We start from the raw sequence: 20421 nt of genomic DNA, 5'->3' as shown, positions 1-20421 counted from the left end.
TCTGCAGATGACTGGCTTACTGCAGTTTTTCTGTTTCCACACTTTGTTCTGAAAAGGAGTGATTATTTCTCTCCATCCTCTGAAGAAGCCAGTGATACGGAAAGTAAACTCTTGGGAATTAAGTCCTGCATACCAGTCACCAGGACTCAAACTACTTATGTGATGTAAAAATACAAAATGTACTACAAGGATCTTTGACTCGCCAAGGGTCCCAGTATTCAAAAAATGGTGGTTATTGATCTTGTATGCTTTGTACAGAAGAAATATTTTCTGCTTTATCACATTGGAACACATGGTGTATGTTGTCTGAAGGAGTAGTCCTATGACCCCATGAGATAATATGCTGTTTGCCCCGTCACTTTTAATTATTATTTTTAAAAAACACTTTTTGATAAAATTTACCCTAAAATTTATTTATTTTTTTATTTGATATTTACCCTAAAATATCAAAGTCAGAGGAACTGACTTGGGAGCAGTAGACTGATGATTTCACATAGGCTGTATATTTTTCTAGAGTTACTGGGCACAAAGATGTACTTTAAGTACATGATTTAAGGCACTAATTTTGCAGTAGAGCCTACTCATGCCAGGCACCCCCCTTCAGAGCCTCTACATGGGATGTGGCCTCCAGTGGATCCCTCAGTTTCCATGGGTATTAGGCTGCAGGAACTGAACCTCCTGCTGGTTCTGTGTGGGGCAAGATGTTTTGAACAAGCACTGGAAACTTTGAGAGGAACCTCGCACCTCTCCGATTCATTTCTCCTCTGGATGGGGAAAACTGGGAAACCAAAATGCAGCAGTATTTTATTACAAGCAATAATTAACATGTGCCTCTGTGGGCAACTTTTTCTTTAGATGGAAAAAGGTGAAATAACTCTTTATTAAAAAGTTGAGCTGGTAGTAAATACACTAAATTTTGCAGCCTAACTGACTAAATAATCTAAATATTTTTATTTAATAGGTACAAAGAAATAGTGTGCAAAGAGGATTCACTATGCCTTCAGAACAGATGGATCATTTTCTTTCTTTCTTTTAGTAATCACTTAACAGAGACATCATTTCAGAAGATACAGGATTTTCTATTAGCTATACCTGGCAGTTTAGCAGGGAAAAAAAGTGACACTCCTATAGAAAAAGTGCTGTCCTATGGAAAAGCCTTTTTAATGAGCAGAAAAGTAATTCGGGATGGAAGTCTTCAATTTGGGAGTAATCATGTATTTTATTTTTTAAAACTATAATTATTGCAAAAGCATATTCTTGTGTTTCTCTATGTGAGAAACCCATTCATTTCCCTACAGTGGGCGTTCCCAAACCATTGCAAAGCATGGACCACATCTTAACAGAGAGAATTCCTTGTATACTACCTCCCCTCCCATTTATCATTTCATGTACCCATGACTTCCCATTCCCTTGGTGGTCCAATAGTATGTCTGTGATAACTACAGCAGTTTCTTAGGAAAGTATTTAATGCATTTTAGCTGTCTTTTAGCAGCTTGAAACAAGGTTCATGTAACTAAATAGTTCACTACTGACCGCATTGTTAGAGTAATTGCCCTACAGATCAATCTGTATCTAGCCATCCTCAATAAAACAGGCAACTATTCATAAAATTTAATTAGGTCCAAGACTCCCTTGTTGCTGAGGAATCGCAGTAATCTGAGGCATTAAATTGGTTAAGGGTGACCAGATACTCAACACAATTAATATTAATAACAAGGGGGAAGGAACACAAGCCAAAATAAGGAAAGAATAGGTTAAAGATTATTTTTATGAGTTAGCTGTCTTCAAGTCATCAGGACCTAATGAAATTCATTTTAGGGTGTTAAGGAACTAGGTGAAGCAATCGTGGAAACATTAGCAATTATCTTTGAGAACTGATAGAGGATGGTTGAGGTCCCAGAGGATTGGAGAAGGTCAAACGTACCCACTTTTAAAAGGGGAACAAAAAGGACCCAAGAAATTGTAGATCAGTCAGCCCAACTTTGATACCTGGAAAGATACTGGAACAATTATTAGACGATTCATTTGTAAACACCTAGAGGATAATAAGGTTGTAAGGAATAGCTAGCATGGATTTGTCAAGAACAAATCATACCAAACCTCCTTAATTTCCTTCTTTGACAGGCTTAACGGTCTAGTGCAGCAGTTCTCAAACTGTGGGTCAGGACCCCAAAGTGGGTCGCAACCCCATTTTAATGGGGTCACCGGTGCTGCCTTAGACTTGATGGGGCCCAGGACTGAATCCACAGCCCAAGGGCTTCCGCCCTGGACACCAGGGCTCAGGTTACAGGCCCCTTGACTGGGGCTGAAGCTATTGGGTGTCAGCTTTGGCCCCCTCCTGCCTGGGGTGGAGGGACTCGGACTTTGGCTTTGGCCTCCCTGCACCCGGGGTGGCGGGGCTTGGGCAGGCTTAGGCTTTGGTCTCCCTCCTGGGGTCCTGTAGTAATTTGTGTTTTCAGGAGGGAGTCGCAGTGCAGTGAAGTTTGAGAACCCCTGGTCTAGTGATGGGGGAAACAGTAGTCATGATATATCTTGTTTTTAGTAACACTCTTGATACAGTCCCACATGCATTCTCATAAGCAAACTAGTAAAATGTAGTCTTGATGAAATTACTATAAGGTGGGTGCACAACTGGTTGAAAGACCCTACTCAAAGAGTGGTTACCAATGGTTTGCTGTCAAACTGAGGACATATACAGTGGATCCTGAAAAGAAGCAATCCTGGGTACAGAACTATTCAGTATTTTCAGTAATGACTTGGATAGTGGAGTGGAGAGTGTGCTTATAAAATTTGTGGATGACACCAAACAGGGAGAGGTTGCAAGCATTTAGGAAGACAGGATTAGAATTCAAAACAGATTGACAGATTAGACAGATCTTGACAGATTAGAGAAATCTAAAAGCAACGAGATGAAATTCAATAAAAACAAGTGCAAAGTACTTCATATAGGAAGGAAAAATCAAATGTACAACTACAAAATGGGGAATAACTGGCGTAGTGTTGAAAGAGATCTGGGGGTCATAGTGGATCACAAATCGAACATGAGTCAACAGCGCACTGCAGTTGTAAAAAAGACTAATATTCTGGGGTGTATTAACAGGAGTCATAAATAAAACACAGGAGGTTTTATACCAGTGCTGTACTTGGCACTGGTAAGGCCTCAGCTGGAGTACTATCCCCAGTTCTGGGTGTAACACTTTGGGTATGACTACACTGTACACTGCTTTCGTCGATGTGTAGAGTACATTACATGCTTCCGTAGCATAAGTATAAATAGAAGGGGAGACTGTAAGGCAATGCTTAGAGGCGAGTAGAGCAAGGACGTGCCTGAGCCCTGGGGGTATGTACCGTACACAGCTCTCTACTAACCCAAGCAGTGCCTTTTTAGCAGCGTAGTGTACCACTGCTTCCCCATTGCTGAGATCTTTCCTCGCCACAGCGAAAGGCTCCAGCAGTGGGGCAAGGCTCCAGCAGCTCCCAGCTTGGCAGTGAGGAAAGGCTTGACAGCTGGGAGCTGCCAGAGCTTTTCCCCACCACAGTGAAAGACTCTGGCAGGGAAGCAATGGGGACAGTCTGTGGCAGCTCCCGGCTGTCAGTTCTTTCCTCGCTGCCTCCCCACTGCCAAGCCTTTCACCGATGTTGCTACGCACGGCAGTGTGGACACAGCCTGCTTTTCATTCTGACGTGTAGCTACGCATACCCACATACACTGCCTCTGGTGGTGTGTAGCATAGACATAGCCAGAAAGGTGTGGACAAATTGGAGAGCGTCCAGAGAAGAGCAACAAAAATGATAAAATATTTAGAAAACCAGACCTATGAGGAAAGATTAAAAAAACTGCACATTTAGTCTTGAGAAAGGAAGTCTGAGGAGGACCTGATAACAATTGCAAATATGTTAAAGGCTGTTATAAAGAGAATGGTGATCGGTTGTTCTCAGTGTCCACTGATGGTAGGAGAAGAAGTAATGGGCTTAATCGGCAGCAAGGGAGATTTAGATGAGATATTAAGAAAAACTTCCTAACTATACGGCTAGTGAAGATCTGGAATAGGCATCCAAGGGAGACTGTAGAATCCCCATTTTTGGACTTTTTAAGAACAAGTTGGACAAATACCTGTCAAAGATGGTCTTGGTTTACAGCGCAAGGGGGTGGACTTGATGACCTCTCAAAGTCTCTTCCAGCCCTACATTTCTATGATTCTATAAATATTGAAGTGAGACTTTGGTGTTATTTAAATAAGTATCCTACAGTATAACACAATAGGCTTAATTCCTGATTAGGAAATAGGATCTGCTATCTTGGACAGCTTCACCCCTGCAGAGTCCCACTGACGTACGTCTTAAAATAAATGAGCTGATCCAAATCTTTACATAGTGGGGATGTCCAAAGATTTTGTCTACAACTGTATTAATTTCCTTGTTTCAGCAGATGCTTGTTGCATCAGGGTTTTTTCCCATTTTCTGGATTCTGGAGCTGTCAGCTTTTTGGATTTTTGTTGAGAATGAATTGCTTCATGGAATAGCATATTAACTCTGAGTAAAAGCTTATACACTTTTATAATTAGTGTCTTTATAAGTAAAAGGAAATTGCACTATTATCATGCTATGCTCTTTTGTTCTATGGCTTGAAGAACAAGAAGAGAGTTGCTAAAATAAGAATAAATCCTCATCCTCACAAGCTGCGAACATACAGTAAATTTATATTGTCATTAACAAGTTCAGTAGGAAAATCTTTTAACTGGACTTGTTCTCTTAATTAAACCAATTCCTGGTTTAAGTCAGTAATAAGATTCTTGTGTATCTCTTAAAATTCAAAACTAATTCTGAAGTAAGTACAATAATTTCACTCATTTTGGTTAACAATGCATTGAGTAAGCTAGAGTTTTGCTCATGTTCTAATTTATCCCATAGTGGTGTTTTTGTACCTGTCTTATACTTTATGAAAGCAAAAATTGAAAGGTATAAACTTTTTGGTAAGCTGGATGTTTTCCTTATTATTTTTAAGTTTCAACAAAATCCAGATGGCTCTGTTGGTTTTCTAAAAGTCAACACATTGCTTTCAGCTGAACATAGTTGTGTTTTTCTGAATAAAATATCTGCATCATTACAGGAATTTTATGTAGCTCACAAAAGCTTGTGCTCAAATAAATTTGTTAGTCTCTAAGGTGCCACAAGTACTCCTTTTCTTTTTTTAGGAATTTTATCTGTGCTAAGTAATGAAGACATATAGTACAGTAGAACCTCAGAGTTACAAACATCAGAGTTACAAACTGACCGGTCAACCACACACCTCATTTGAAAGCAGAAGTACACAATAAGGCAGCAGCAGAGGCACCAAAAAAAAAAAAAAAAAAGACAACTACAGTACAGCACTATGTTAAATGTAAACTGCTTTAAAAAAAAAAAAGGAATAGCAGCATTTTTCTTCTGCATAGTAAAGTTTCAAAACTGTATTAAGTCAATGTTCAGTTGGAAACTTTTGAAAGAACCACCATATTGTTTTGATTCAGTGTTACGAACATTTCAGAGTTACAAACAATCTCCATCCCCAAGATGCTTGTAACCCTGAGGTTATACTGTAAGGCAATATTGCTTTGGTTCCCATTCCATATCCATTATCTTTTATTATTCTTTGAAAGTTTAAAATTCTTGACACAGATCGTCAGCTACTTTAAATCAGCACAGGTCCATTTACTTTGGCAGAGCTATACTGACTTACAGCCACTGAGGATCTCACCCCTAATCAGTTTTTGTATATTCATTTCCAATGATATAATATGCAGCATTTATATAGATCGCTTATACATAAAAACTTTGAGATAATCTTTGTGGAAGAGAAAGGGTAACTAGATAACTCTTTTTATTTAGATTTTAGAATTAAATTAAATAATACAGGTTTTGACTAATTGAGAGAATACTTTTGATTTTGAGGTGTTTGTTTACTCCAGCTTCCCAAGTTTAGAAGATTCAAATTGATTTGTGGATGTGCGCGTGCGTGTATCTATCGTGAAGACAGATTGAAAAAACACCTTAAAGATGCTTAAAGGTGAAATTGATGATTGTCCATCAGGCTTGTTAGAGAGGAATAGTGTAAATCTAGTTTCCACAGCAGTCCCACCAGGCATAGCTCTCAAGTCTGTAATTTAAATAAGGAGGTGCAGTTATAAGAGCCAGAAAGGGGCATGTAGTTTCTTCAGTTTTCTGCTACCCTCTTGCCCAGTCCATGGATCTTTCCCGGCACACTAGTATCAAAATGTGCCTCCTTGCTTATTTTAGCACAGATTGGTGTTGCGTACCAACACCAGATTTACTAGGGGATTGCTCACAGTGAGATAGGGTAAACAAGATTTTTATGTACCACACACTACCTTTCAGGTGGAGTATGAAGTAATGTGAATCATGGATGGTCTTGTACCACAAAAGGGTTTACATTTATTTTATGTTATTCGGTTGTTAAGTTTCAACTTGCAGAGGTGAAAAAAGGTTTAAAAACTAGTTAATTCATTTTATTCATCTCCCTGATAGTGCAGGATTGATCCTTACAGTTTGTAGTTTCATAGGGTGAGATTCTGTGCTGCACCTGTAAAAATTGTAGCACGGGGTAAGATGGGCTAAAGTGACTTTAAGCCACTTTTGCACCCTCCCAATCCATGTTGTGGCTGAATAGGGACCAAGCGTGATTTAGACAGGCCGCCCGATGTTTGTCCAATTTACAGTAACCTCCTGGATCTTCCATATGGACTGCAGTAGCACCCACAGTCTCCACAGTACCATGTGCTGTGGCTCTGCCCCTACATGCTTCTCCCAACCCCCGATATCCCTATTTCAGGTAGGAAAGGGGTCCTCCAAAGACAGGCTGAAACAGCAGAATTTTCTCCCAGACAGAACTCAGGCTTTTAGAGCTTATTTACACAGCTCCGGCTCTGTTCATCTGGCATACAGAGGCTGGAGCTCACCCATAGATTTTAATACCAAAACAGACCCATTATTGATTATTTAGTTTAATCTCCTACTTAACATAGGCCATAGAACCTCTCCAATAATTCCTGCATCAAGCCCATAACTTCAGTTTGAGCTATAGCAAATATTTTAGAAAGATATTTAATCTTGATTTAAAGACTTAAAGTGATGCAGGTAAACTGTTCCAGTGATTAATTATCCTCATTTTGAAAAATGTGTTGCTTATTTCTAGTGACAGATTTCAGAGTCGCGGCCATATTAATCTGTATCCGCAAAAAGAACAGGAGTACTTGTGGCACCTTAGAGATTAACAAATTTATTTTAGCATAAGCTTTCGTGGGCTAAACCTCACAAATTTATTTGAGCATAAGCTTTCGTGGGCTAAACCTCACAAATTTATTTGAGCACAAGCTTTCGTGGGCTAAAACCCACTTCATCGGATGAAGTGGGTTTTAGCCCACGAAAGCTTGTGCTCAAATAAATTTGTTAGTCTCTAAGGTGCCACAAGTACTCCTGTTATTTCTAGTGGTAATTTGTTGAGCTCAGCTTCCAGCTGTTGGAACTTTTTATGGCCTTGTCTGCTAAATTAAAGAACCTCTATTCTCAGAAACGTTCCTGCCTTGTAGGTACTTCCAGACGGTGATCACATCACCACCTAACCTGTTCTTGGATAAATTTAACAGATTGAGCTTCATAAGCGTCTCACCATAAGGGAGGTTTTCCTGAGCTTGGATCATTCTTGTAGCTCTTTCTGAACCCTTGCCAATTTCTCAAAACCCTTTTTGAAGTATGGACATTAGAGCTGGGCATAGTATTCCAATGATGATGTCATTAATGCTGTATGCCAAATTAATTCCACTTCCTTGCACCTACTCAATATTCCTTTCCTTATACATCCAAGCATTCCATTAGCCTTAACATCACACTGGAAGCTCATGTTCAAATGGTTATCCGCCTGACCTCTAAGTCCTTTTTAGAGTCAGTTTTCCAGGACACAGCCCACAATTATGTATGACTTGTGTTCTTAGTTTCTAGATGTATGATCATATATTTGGCTGTATTAAAATACATGTTGTTGAAATGATCCCCGCTTAAGATCACTTAAGATCTGTATAACACATGTGTCCATATCGTTATTTACCACTTCACCAACTTTTGTGTCACCTGCATACTTTACCAACAATGCTTTTATATTTTCTTCTCGATGATTGATAAAGATATTGAATAGCACTGAGCTAAATTGAGCTACATTGATTTTATATAGAGTGCTTATTTTTTAATGTGAATGTTTTGTGGTGCTAAATCCAGTGTGTTACAGAAATCTAAGGATGTTATGGCAACACAGTTACCTTTATCAACCAAACTGGTAATCTCATTAAAAAAAAGTGTCAAGTTTGTTTGACAAGACCTGTTTTCCATAAAACTATATTGATTGGCATTAATTATGCCAATGTCTGTTACTTCATTATTGATTTCTTCCTGTATCAGTTTTTCCATTATTTTGGCATGGATCAATGTCACTTATCCAGCCTGCAGTTACCCAGGGTGTCCCATTTAACTTTTAAAAATATTGGCACATCATTAGCTTTCTTCCAATCCTCTGGAACCTCCTTAGAGTCTGAAGATTTGTTAAATAGCAACATCAATGATTTAGAGAGCTCCTTTGCAATTCTTTTAAAAATTCTTGGGTGCAGGTTATCTGATTCTGCAGATTAAAAATATTTAATTTTAGTTCCTGTTTAATGTTTAGTTGCTGTTTAACATCCTCCTTAGCTACTGTTGGAATAGGAATATTTCACTGCCACTGTAAGATGTCACTACATTATCCAGCTTCTTTCCAAATGCAAAGAAGAGAGATTTATTGAGCATTTCTGCCTTCTCTGTATCATTAATGAATAATATTTGTTATTAATAAAGTATGACATTTTAATAAAGTCTTGTGGTGTTTGATCTCTGGGCATCCATCTGTCTGTTGTGAGAAACAGGAAGCCCTGAGGCAATTAATTTTTTGTACCTTTATGACTTTAATCTTTATGTTGTACATTTCATTAGAGTGCAGTTTTATCTGAAGCAGTTTGTGGGCCAGTTAACATTCATTTGCTTTTAAAATTTCATCCTATTAGTTATGTGATTTAGACAATTTTTAAAATTAATGATGATCAAACTAATTTTTTAATTTATAAAACAATAGGTGATTTGATAGCTTCCTATTTAGTTCACATACCCGTGGAAAAAGCTTTTAAACTATAAGAAGTGAGTTTACAGTGATGGGAATGATGTAATCTGAAAAGCCTCTTCTATAAATAAGTGATGCTTTTTCCAGTAGAATCCCTCCAAGTTGTTTGCCACATGAATAAAAATTTCACTTAGCCTTCTCTATTACTGGTGCTTGGCATTTTGCTGGAGTTGGTTGCTTAAAGAAAATCCAGTTTCAAGTTCTTTTGACCATACAAAATAATCTGTTTAGAGGAAGAGTTTTGCTGTGTTCATTCTAGAGATTTGAGGAGAGAGAAAAGGTCATGAATCACCAACTGGAGCAGAAAACTCTATCACTATATTAATCAATACTGTTGATTCTGAAGTGGAAAAGAAAGCCATCATTCCAAACATATTTTTTTTATTTGATTCACTGCCAACTTTGAGTTTTGCTTTCCATGTAAGTAAGACTGAGAACTGTAAGTTTTATTTCATGCAATTATTATTATTTTAATTCACTGCAAACAATGCTGTACTGCTGCATTAAACTTTAAGGCTGAAACTTTCAAAGCCACTGAAAGGATTTTGGTGCTCAGTTCCTATTATTTTCAGTGGAAATTGGGTATCCAAATCTCTTAGGCAGCTTTGAAAAATCTCAGTCTAAATGTTTGCAGTGTTAAATTTGTCATGTCTAAAATCAAATACTAGCCAAACTTCTTTTCTGGATGATTGCACATGTGAAGCCTGCTCTTCGTGTGCACGTGCCTGGCACATATTCACTGGAAATTTTTCCCTTAGTGATACCCATTGGGGCAGCACACGCACCCTCAGTTGATGCTCATCACTGGTGTAAATTATTATACCTGGTACAAATATCCCAAAATGGAACTGGTTATTCTGAGGATGGAACACCGGCACTTCACAGCTGACATACCTAATATACTGGACAGCACAAGAAATTTATTTTGTCTGCTGCTCTAGGTACATTAAGCAACAGCAAAATGATAAATAATGTGTGGTGTCTCATTTGCAAATTAATAACTCTACAGGCTTCTATATCTGCCTGCCTGATAAGTTGTTTCTAGCTGATGAGAATTGTTAGCCGTTACTGTAATTATTACAGCTTAGGCTTCAGAAAGTGAACCTAAATTCTAAACCATGAATTATTCTGACAACTGATGGCTCAAAATTCCTACCAGCCAGTTGTATCATTCAGTTTGCCTTTTATGTTTTATCATTTAAAAATACAGTTTTGGAATTGGAATTAATTTGCAAACTGGGCACCATTAAATTAGGCTTGAATAAGACTGGGAGTGGATGGGTCATTAAACAAAGTAAAAACTATTTCCCCATGCTAATTTTTTCCCCTACTGTTACTCATACCTTCTTGTTAACTGTTGGAAATGGGCCATCCTGATTATCACTACAAAAGTTTTTTTTCTCCTGCTGATGATCACCCACCTTAATTGATTGATCTTGTTACAGTTGGTATGGCAACACCCATTTTTTCATGTTCTCTGTGTATATATATTTTCCTACTGTATTTTCTACTGAATGCATCCGATGAAGTGGGTTTCAGCCCACAAAAGCTTATGCCCAAATACATTTGTTAGTCTCTAAGGTTCCACAAGTACTCCTTGTTCTTTGTGCTGATACAGACTAACACAGCTACCACTCTGAAGCCTGTCACCATTTTTGGGCTGTGTTGGCCAGCCCTTAATTCCTTGATGGAATAGGGGGTTATCTGATACTTAAACTACTGCAGCTCCCACAGACTGACCTTCTGCCATGGAAGACCCATAGCCATGGTTCTTCAAGCAAAAATCCAGAAGAGAATCAGAAGTTATATTTTTAAACCCTCAGATTACCTATTCTTAGGGCCTTATCAAATTCACGGCTATGAAAAATGCGTCACGGACCGTGAAATCTGGTCTCCCACCATGAAATCTGGTCTTTTGTGTGCTTTTACCCTAGACTATACAGGTTTCACAGGGGAGACCACCATTTCTCAAATTGGGGGTCCTGACCCAAAAGAGAGTTGCGGGGGGGGGGCGCAAGGTTATTTTAGGGGGATCGCAGTATTGCCACCCTTACTTCTGCACTGCCTTCAGGGCTGGGTGGCCGGAGAGCAGAAGCTGGTGGCCACCCACCTTTGCAGGCTACGCCCCACCAGCAGCAGCGCAGAAGCAAAGGTGGCAATTCTATACCATGCCATTCTTACTTCCGCACAACTGCTGACAGCAGCTCTGGCTTCAGAGCTGAGCTCCTGGCCAGCAGCCGCTGCTCTCCAGCTGCCCAGCTCTGAAGGCAGCGCCACCAACAGCTGCGCAGAAGTAAGGGTAACAGCCCCCCCTACAATAGCCTTGCTACCCGCCTACAACTCCTCTTAGGGTCAGGACCCCTACAATTACAAAACCTGACATTTCAGATTTAAATAGCTGAAATAATGAAATTTACAATTTTTAAAATCCTATGACTGCAAAATTGACCAAAATGGACCGTGAATTTGGTAGGGCCCTACCTATTCTGTTTAGCAGGATCTCATTTTCATAATAATTTCTTTTGATAAATAATTCTCTTTTGAGAAAAGTTTGAACATGCTCAAATTAGTCTGTTTATTCTTGGTGCAGTTAAAATAGTTAATATAATAAGGAACCACTAAAGAGCTTTCAGTTATCACTGAATGCAGTAAGTTCACTAATAATGTAGTGGGTCCATGTGAGCATATTACATCTCTGCTCCAGGAACTGCCCTGGTTTCTCACCTCCTCTGGTTTTAATTTATGAGGTTTGCTATGGTTTGGGATCTAGCTGTTTTATGGCCTGTATGTCGTTTTATGTGCTATCGTAATGACTGGGATCCCTGGAGTGCTAGTTCCCTCTGGTGGTCTGCCGGAGTCAGAGTTTGCACCTTCAGATGCATCATTTCAGTCAAGTATTTAATTAAGACATCACTCGGTCCAGCACCTGATTGGCTCTGCAGAAGTGCTATATTGCTGTTTTTAATTATTAATAATGATAGCTATCTTTCATTCTGGGAAGTGTTATACTGTATTATGAGTCATTTTAATTAATGGATTGTGGTGTTTAATTTACCAGTTAAGCCCAGATACTATGACAACAGGTTTATAAAAAGTCATTCAGAGATAAATCATCACAAACCCAGCTGAAGATATTGGGGGGAATGAAAGGAGCTTCTCACCCAACCTTGAATGGCCCACGCAAAGGCCTGTCATGGTTTTACTGCTTATTTATGTGTGCCTCCAGAGGTGCCCATTGACTCAAGGGAGGCAGTGATGCAGTGGCCTACCAGCACGCACAATGAGCCAGCTGCACTGAACGAAGCAGATTGCATCATTCCAAATGCACTTGGCTGCTCAGGGTGAAATTGTACTCGCTGAAACATCATCGCTCCATGTGTGACAGTTTTGCTCCACATTATTCCCTATTCCTATTCAGGCCAGTGTCTAAATGTTTCAGTTTGACTCTAATTACATTGATCGTGCTGAATTAGAGTTGTAGCGTGGAATGAGTTATAGCCTAAATCAAGAAGAAAAACCCTCCTTCTTAGAAGTAGTATAGCTTGAATTAAGTGTGGCATTTTCTCATAGCTAAAAGTTTGGTCCTAGCAAAGAAGAAAACCAGATATTCTTACTCTCTGAGAGTAACAGTGTGTTTATAGATTTTGCTGGGGGTTTTCCTTGCACAAACATAGTGAATCATTAACAGCTGAAAGTTGCCTTAGCATTCTTGGGTATCATATGTAATCCTCATAATCTCTCAGAAACATTAGCTTGTTGTCCATTTTTGACAGCTGTCAGCAAAGCTAGAAAAGATGGGTAACTTGTGCTTTGTGGATTAGACAGATGGTATATACAGGAATACAGCTCTGAAAAATCTAATAATTCAGGTTTAGTGTAGTCTAGTGTCTGTTATCAATCAGACAGTCCAAAATATTAATGATCTTAGAATAATAAAGTAATTAAACCTGCTTGAGTACTAGATTCATTTCATCTTAATGAGAGCTAAAATTGAATGTGCACTTGTAAAAAATAAGAAATTATATCCTGCAAAAACAATGTTTTCTGTGTCTCCAATTAATATATTCTGTATTTAATTTTATAGATAAGTTTTCACTACAAGTATATATTAGTTTAAGGGATTTTTACATGATTTTGTGCAAATCTGTTTCCCATTTCATTTAATTCTTGATGAGAAACCATCTCTTTCCTCCTTAGTTCCCTTCTCTGTCTTCCCCACATCAATTTAAAGTCATTTATCTGTTACTCTTTTTGTTATCAGTTGTTAGCTAGTAGTAACGCAAGAAATGGCCAGACAGAAGCACAAGCAAAACAAGCAGCCATTTGGTGCCCTGTTTACTAGGGGCTTCTGCAACTCACATAGAGCTCAGTCTGGCCAGGTGCTGAACTCTCTGGTCTTGATCCAGAAAAGTACTTGACCACACTCTCAACTTTAAACATTTGAAGAGGCACACTGACCTCAACGAGACTATGATTTGCTGAATCTGGGCCATAATGCTTAGTACCTTGCAAAACCATGCCTATACTGAGTTAGTTCTCTCTCCAGCTGTGGGACTGGAGGGAGAGGCAACACCACACCATCTTTCACACCCCTCACTATACAACAACAGAACTGGAAATGGAGGCAATTCATGGACTCATCTTTCTCCCTTCAAACAGCTTGAGGCCATACAAATGGTAAAGTGTGTTCCAGGCAATAGCAATGTCAGTGCCCAGTACTTTCAATACTAATATAACAGAGTAGTACTGCTGATAATCCAGTGTGAGTTACAGCAGATTTTATGTAAATGACCTTAAAATATTCTGCCACAATTAATCCTGTGGAAAAACCAGCATCTATTATGTACGTTCAGTCAGAAATATCTGTTTGTTGCAAAGTTCCTAACATTTTGAAATATACATTTTTCCCAAGACCAAAACATTTTTGCAAAAGTTTCAAGGACTGATTCAGACCTGAACCAAAATGAAGCTGTAACAGATAAAGCCATGGTTTGAAGATATAAAAATAATGTTAATGTTAGTTCTTGTTGATCCTGTAATAGGATGAAAGCAATACAGAGGACTGATTGTCACAGTGTGAGATTAGTTACACCATACTCCTTTCCTAGTGTGTTAGAGCTTCTCAAAGACTACACATGTTAAAAGAAAGAGTTGCCAGTAATTAATTGAAAATTAAATTATTTAATTTTACTAAATTATTTTAAAACTTGTTATCCTATTTCAATTAAGATTAGTGGTTTAAGATTGGGTATTTTTGTTTTGCCTCTGAAAATGTTTTGGGGTGAGGGTGGTGCTCATGAAGGTGAGAGACATCACCTGGTCTTAATCCAGGTTTACTTGTCAGCTAACATGTCTTTTCCTGAGCTAGTGGAAAGCAAACTTTGTTCATAATCAAATTTATTGTAAAAATTCAAGGCCATAGTCTCTGTCCTGCTGAAGCCACTTTGCAAAGCTGACATGACACAAAATGCCAATTAAAATAGCTGAAAATAATTAGTGGAGAATTCCCTGGGGAAATTTTCCACTGGCTCTGCCATCTCCTAGGTCAGCCCACTCCCATCCCAAGAGTAGGGGAATGAGGGTACTTGTCGAAGATTTTCTGGGTGTGAGCATGCACACATGGTGGGGAGAGAAGGACGAATCAGAGCCTCACTATGCATGACTCTCCACTGCCACAGAGTCCATTGTGGGGTGGGCAACTGAGGATTAGAGACCTGCAATCAGTTCCCTGCAGCAGCCACTGGTCAAAACATCCAAGCACACCTCAGTCATAGTGCAGAATTGGCCCTAAAGCTACCTTCCTGATCCCCAAACATCAATCCAACCTCGAGTAAACTTGTGTATGCTCTGAACCCCATCATCCTGAATGTATTGCATCCACACTTGCATTCCTTCCTCCCTGCTTGTCTTTGAATTTATTACCGGTGGGAAGATGGTTATGAAATGAAGGGGCAGGGCCTGTATACCTATCTCCTGTAGAATTGGCCTGCGTTCCTGCTAAGATGCTGAATGCAGCACTGTGTATCAAAAACTGTGGATCTGGGAAAATAATATGTTCAGAGGTCTCCAACTGCACATAAGAAAAGTTGTATTTTCATGGCTGTAGTAGGACTTGGACATTGTAGCTGTGGGTCTACAAATCTATCCCTAGTCATATTGTTAAACTGATTATTTGGACAGGAAATAAATACTATGGATGAATGAATTTTAATTTTTCACCTGGTTGATAATCTGTGCTGGGCAAATGTGTAATGAATGGTTTAATTGAGGCTGCACTCTAGAGACTGAGTAGGAGTTATGAGGAAGTTAATGTTTTTAAATAAAAATGATACATTAGTTTAATTCAGGTAAGGAATTCACTATTTCAGTTTTCCTTGCAGTCAGTTTCAAATGACAAAGTGGTCATTTTTGCATTTATTATATTTTTAATCAATTTGTGAAGCTTTTAAAAAAAAGATGTTGGCTTTGGGATTCAACTTTTTTAATGTACCTGGGTTTGACATGTGACTGTTATGAACAGGTAAAATGCTTAGTTTTCCCAAGACAGAAAAAGAAATCTAAACACAAAAACCATAAATCTGACATGTAGAGACACGAGGGGGTATGGGATTAAGGAAAAATGTGTGTCTTGTTCATATCTGTATGTTATTGCAAGACATTACTACAGTATTGTACATTATGGACCACATCTTCTGAGTCAGGGAATTTAGAGGTATGGACCTCAATCCCCAACCTAGGGCTACAGTGTGGCAATGAGACAATTACTTGACATCAAACTAGTGCAAGTATGTGTACACAAGCAGAGGAATCAAACCCTAGCTCATGGTGTAGACATAGCCATAGATGGAGTGCCACCCTGCATCCTGCCTTCCTTTGTGCAGCAGAACCATACTAGCTGCACTGCCTGGGCACATGAGGGAGTCAATTCTGTCCTTGTATGAAGAAGCTATCAGTGTTTTTATTCTAAATTTACCATATATGACTTGAAACAACAGCGATGTAGGACGTAAGTTACGTTTCTTAAAGCAAAGTTCCATCTGTCCATTGGTATAAACAATGCTATGGTTTTGTCAAATTATCCATTATCTAGATTTAATACAAAAAAGACCAAGGTGCAAAGTACATTTGTCAGAGGATAACATTTCTTGACGTTACTGTTTCCATATTACAGCAACTCACAAAAAGACCTTTGTATATAGTACAATGAATTTGATTGCAGGTACTGTGGCTTTTTGTATAGTAAAGATGGTAATGTTTTTATATAACCCAATAATAACTTACAACATGCTACCTTTTTCTTAGAGAATAAATGTACATTGACATGTTGGTTACATTTGTATGATTGAAAACATGAACATTTGCCAGTATAGAATAAAAATGTGCAGATTTTTCACTCGTCCTTCAATTTGTTTTTTCATTATGATTTTCTTTTCAGTCTGTCATCTTTGCCTTATTCCAGTTCAGATTTATCAAAGCTTTTGACAGCAGTTCCAGGAAGCTATTTATATGAAATGTTTCTAGAAATCTAACTCTACCATCATGAAAATTCAGAGTAAATACAAAGATATTAAATTCATCTTTTTCACCCTCCACAGCAATGGAGTTCCATGAAAACCTGCACAATATAGGAGCAAAGGAAGGTTTAAAAGAAAGGAAACTACAAAAAGCAGTAGAGAGTTTTACCTGGAATATTACAATTTTAAAGGTAATGTCTCTGGTGCTGGCAATTATGTTATTTATTCCATTCACACTTGGTCTTATAACTATATTGTCTTGTGTAGCTAATTAGTGGTCACTGTGTGATGTGATTTCATTTTTTACTATCATTATAAATTAGCTCAAGTATCCTGAAAGAGTAGCAGGCTGTCAACATGAATTTAGACAAATACACTTAATTTTACCATTGTAATTTCTTTGGGGTTTTTTGATTGGTTTAGTTTTTGATATGTTCTTTGTAAAACCTTTTAATGTTAACAGGGTCCCCTGTGGTCCTGAATATCCATATAGGACAATGATTATTGATTTCTATGGAATAAATAGGGCTCTGAAGAGGCTATGCAGTTGTTTAAAATCTATTCAGTGATTTGAAAAGGAGAAGCAGTATCAAGATAAATGCAGATCAAGAAAGGAAGTAAATACAAGTGTTGATCTTTCATAATCTATAATTAATAGTGCTTAATGATGTATACATAAATGTATTAATACTTCTGATTTGAGTAACTGAGTATGTTTGATTTAGAAATTCCCTCTGCTTTTTCTTACGCACCTATTGCTTAAATTTTGACTGAACATGAAGTGATATAGTATAAACAGTTTTCAAATGGACACCTCAAATAGTTAAAATGCAGAATGGTTTTCATATTTGTCGTCTACAATCTTTCTGCACAGTAGAGTAAAATAGTTTGATAGTTATCACAGCTGTCTCCCTTAATTTCTCCAATTCAGTCCTTCCAGCCTCAATTTAAATAGTTTTCTATTTAAATTTAATAGATTCCCAGTCCCCTGTCCAGCTGAGTACCTCATCCCTGCATTAAACTGTAAAATCTATTTTAATTACAAAAATTGTTTCATTTCTTTCTCCCTCTAATGCATAGTTTTTAAACCCTCTTAATTGTTGAAAATAAATTTTCCTTCTACCCCCTTCTCAGCTTAGTTCTCCCCACACTCATGTTGTTATACCCATTATAGAAAAACATTACATACAAAACCATCACCAACAGGTTGTTCTCCCACACTTGCTATCCATTTCAGCTGACAGATGCTGGGCTGTGCTTTTCAGAGTATTTAAGATGGCAAAAGTCCTCTTTGAGCCCAACTCTAGTGAGAAACAAAAATAGGTTAGATTCATTAGAGCATTCACAGCTAATAAATTCTGTCGGTAAGATTCCAAGTTCTGTTTAAAGCTAAAGAGGCCAGATTGTCCTGCAGCTTCTGCTAGATCTGGTGGATCTTGGGTGAAGGAGGAACTGAAGCATCATTCCCCTATGTCTTAGGACTCTGGATGCATTGGGGGATCATGGTCCAACATTGTGGGGGGCATGAGGGGAAGGAGTTGTTATTTGCTGCACTTTTCTTTCCTGAGCATCAGAGATCAGCTTAGCAATTCCTACCTAATTTAATACGGCCTGAAGCAACAATAACTTAGACTTCATGTCTGCATCCTATTCAGAGTATAGGGAGTTTTCTGTAATTGCAGCGTCTGGTCAATGGCATCCCAATGTCCGCAGGAGCCATGATGTTAGGGTTGGGGGTGGGAGGCAGAGGAGCAGTATGGTAGACCTGACCACTCACGGTACTGAAGGCCTGTCACCCTCACATGCCATTCCCTTGGGACCAACAAGGTTGGGAGGTGGCAGGCTCTTCCTTCTGAGGGGACAAAACTCTTTAATGTTCCTCCCACACTGAACTCCCATCTGCAGAAGGGTACCACTTGTGCCATAGAAAATGCTATGGCAAAACAGACCAATGAGCCATCCCGTCAATATCTTGTCTCTGTGTGTGGCAAATGATGATGGAGATATACCACACTGAAGATGTAAAACATTATTGAAAAGTGCTTTACAAATATTAGACAATCACAGCAGCCCTTTAATTATTATTATCCCTCCCCATTTTGCAGATGGGGAAGATGAAAGACAGATAGGTCTTTCTCATCTTGCACTCTGGTAATCCAGGTCTCAGTCATAGACTTGAACCAGTCTCAGATACTTCAGAGTAAGGCGTAAAAAAAATCTGATGCCCCTAAATGTGGTACTGTCATGATACAGTACCATGCCACTTGAGAGGGTGCTCTATGAGAGAGGCTTAAAAATTAAAGCCAACTTTGTATGGCTTGGAAAAACTATGATCAATAGGTCAATTGACTGAAGTACATAACATCTTAAATAGTAGAGGTCGTTTCAACCCAGGTTGTTGTTGTTCTCTGAATAGAGAGGCTTAGATGAGAGCACACATGCAAAGTAAAATTAAATTTACGCAGCATTTTCTTTTAATCAGCAGCACATTTTTATTCAGAAAAAAAAAATAAACGTATATGTTAAATCCAATCCAATAATAGGCCATAACAGAAGAAAGCTTAAGTGTTACCTTGGATTATAGTCTGTATTTATATGGGAACTCTGATTTGCTCATTTTTAGTGAGTACATCTTTTCAAACAATAGCAAAGTGCTATCAGTTCCTAGTAGTTAGAGATAGAAAATATATTAATATGTCATTGAGTTAATTCTCATGGAAGTCAAGATATTGCCCTCATTCCAGACTTCTCTTACCCAAAAGACCTGTTGGTGTCTCTACACATAAATAGGAGGCTTCTACAGAGAAGAGAACAAAAAATAAAAGAGGAAAAAATAGCTCTCAAATCACAGAAACACCGTTGGTTACAGAAATAAATGAAAATACTTTACCTTATAGCAGAGGAGTCCAGCACATCATTCAATATTACAGTGATCAGAAGAGAAATATCAAAATAGAGTAAAAAATAGAGTAAAAAGATACAGATAAGTAGGGCTCAGTATGCTGATATGACCCAGATATGGCCAACATGTGGCTGACTACAACTGTTTATAGTGTTTTCGTAATATTAAAGAAAGTTCTAGGATTTTTCAAATTTAAATACTTCATCTGTTTAGGAACAGACTAATTTAGTGACCTCAGTGTTTTCCGTACATAGATTAGTCCTTTTCACCTGTCTCCATCAAAAGGATGAGGGGTCTCTAAGCTAATAGCAGTGTAGACAACAGTTATTCTAGGTCTTGGTTATTTTAGTTGCAAGTTGTACACCTCACAACAGTGCGAACCAGGGCCAAGACTCAAAAGTGACTAGTGATTCCATTTTTGGGTGCCCAGGTGGAAACATTTTAGAGGTAGGGGTTTAATTTTCAGAGAGGTGCTCAGAACATAGTTAAATTTAAATTGTTTCAAAATGAACACCCAGAATCTCTAGACACTTCTGAAAAATTAGACCTAGATTGTTAGGCACATTTACAGCTAGGATTTGGTCAGCACATGCCAAATTTTGAATAGCTGAACAAAAACGATATAAAGTGTGTTTGTTCTGCCTAAAAAAGTTGTGGGGCTGAGATACAGCACGTTCAGGCACAACCAGACTGGTTGTCTGAGCAGCCAGAAACCGGGGTCATTTTTCCAAGGTTCCAGCAATTATGATCTGTTGATTCAACTTCACACAGGGATTCAGCCCAGCCAGTTTCCTTTGCATTAAGTGTGC

The 20421-nt window shown here is 38.4% G+C and overlaps 1 protein-coding gene across 1 annotated transcript in view; it reads left to right on the top strand.

The window, feature by feature from the left end:
- Positions 1-20421, top strand: part of PLCL2 (phospholipase C like 2) — a 185163-nt gene that overhangs the window by 151483 nt on the left and 13259 nt on the right. Inside the window, exon 5 of the mRNA XM_077811295.1 lies at positions 16792-16901. Within this exon, the coding sequence (XP_077667421.1) occupies positions 16792-16901 (110 nt within the window). The remainder of the gene's footprint in view (positions 1-16791; positions 16902-20421) is intronic.

The sequence above is a fragment of the Eretmochelys imbricata genome, chromosome 2, assembly GCF_965152235.1.
Source record: "Eretmochelys imbricata isolate rEreImb1 chromosome 2, rEreImb1.hap1, whole genome shotgun sequence".
NCBI classification, from domain to species: Eukaryota; Metazoa; Chordata; order Testudines; family Cheloniidae; genus Eretmochelys; species Eretmochelys imbricata.
This window is presented reverse-complemented; position numbering and strand designations above follow the sequence as displayed.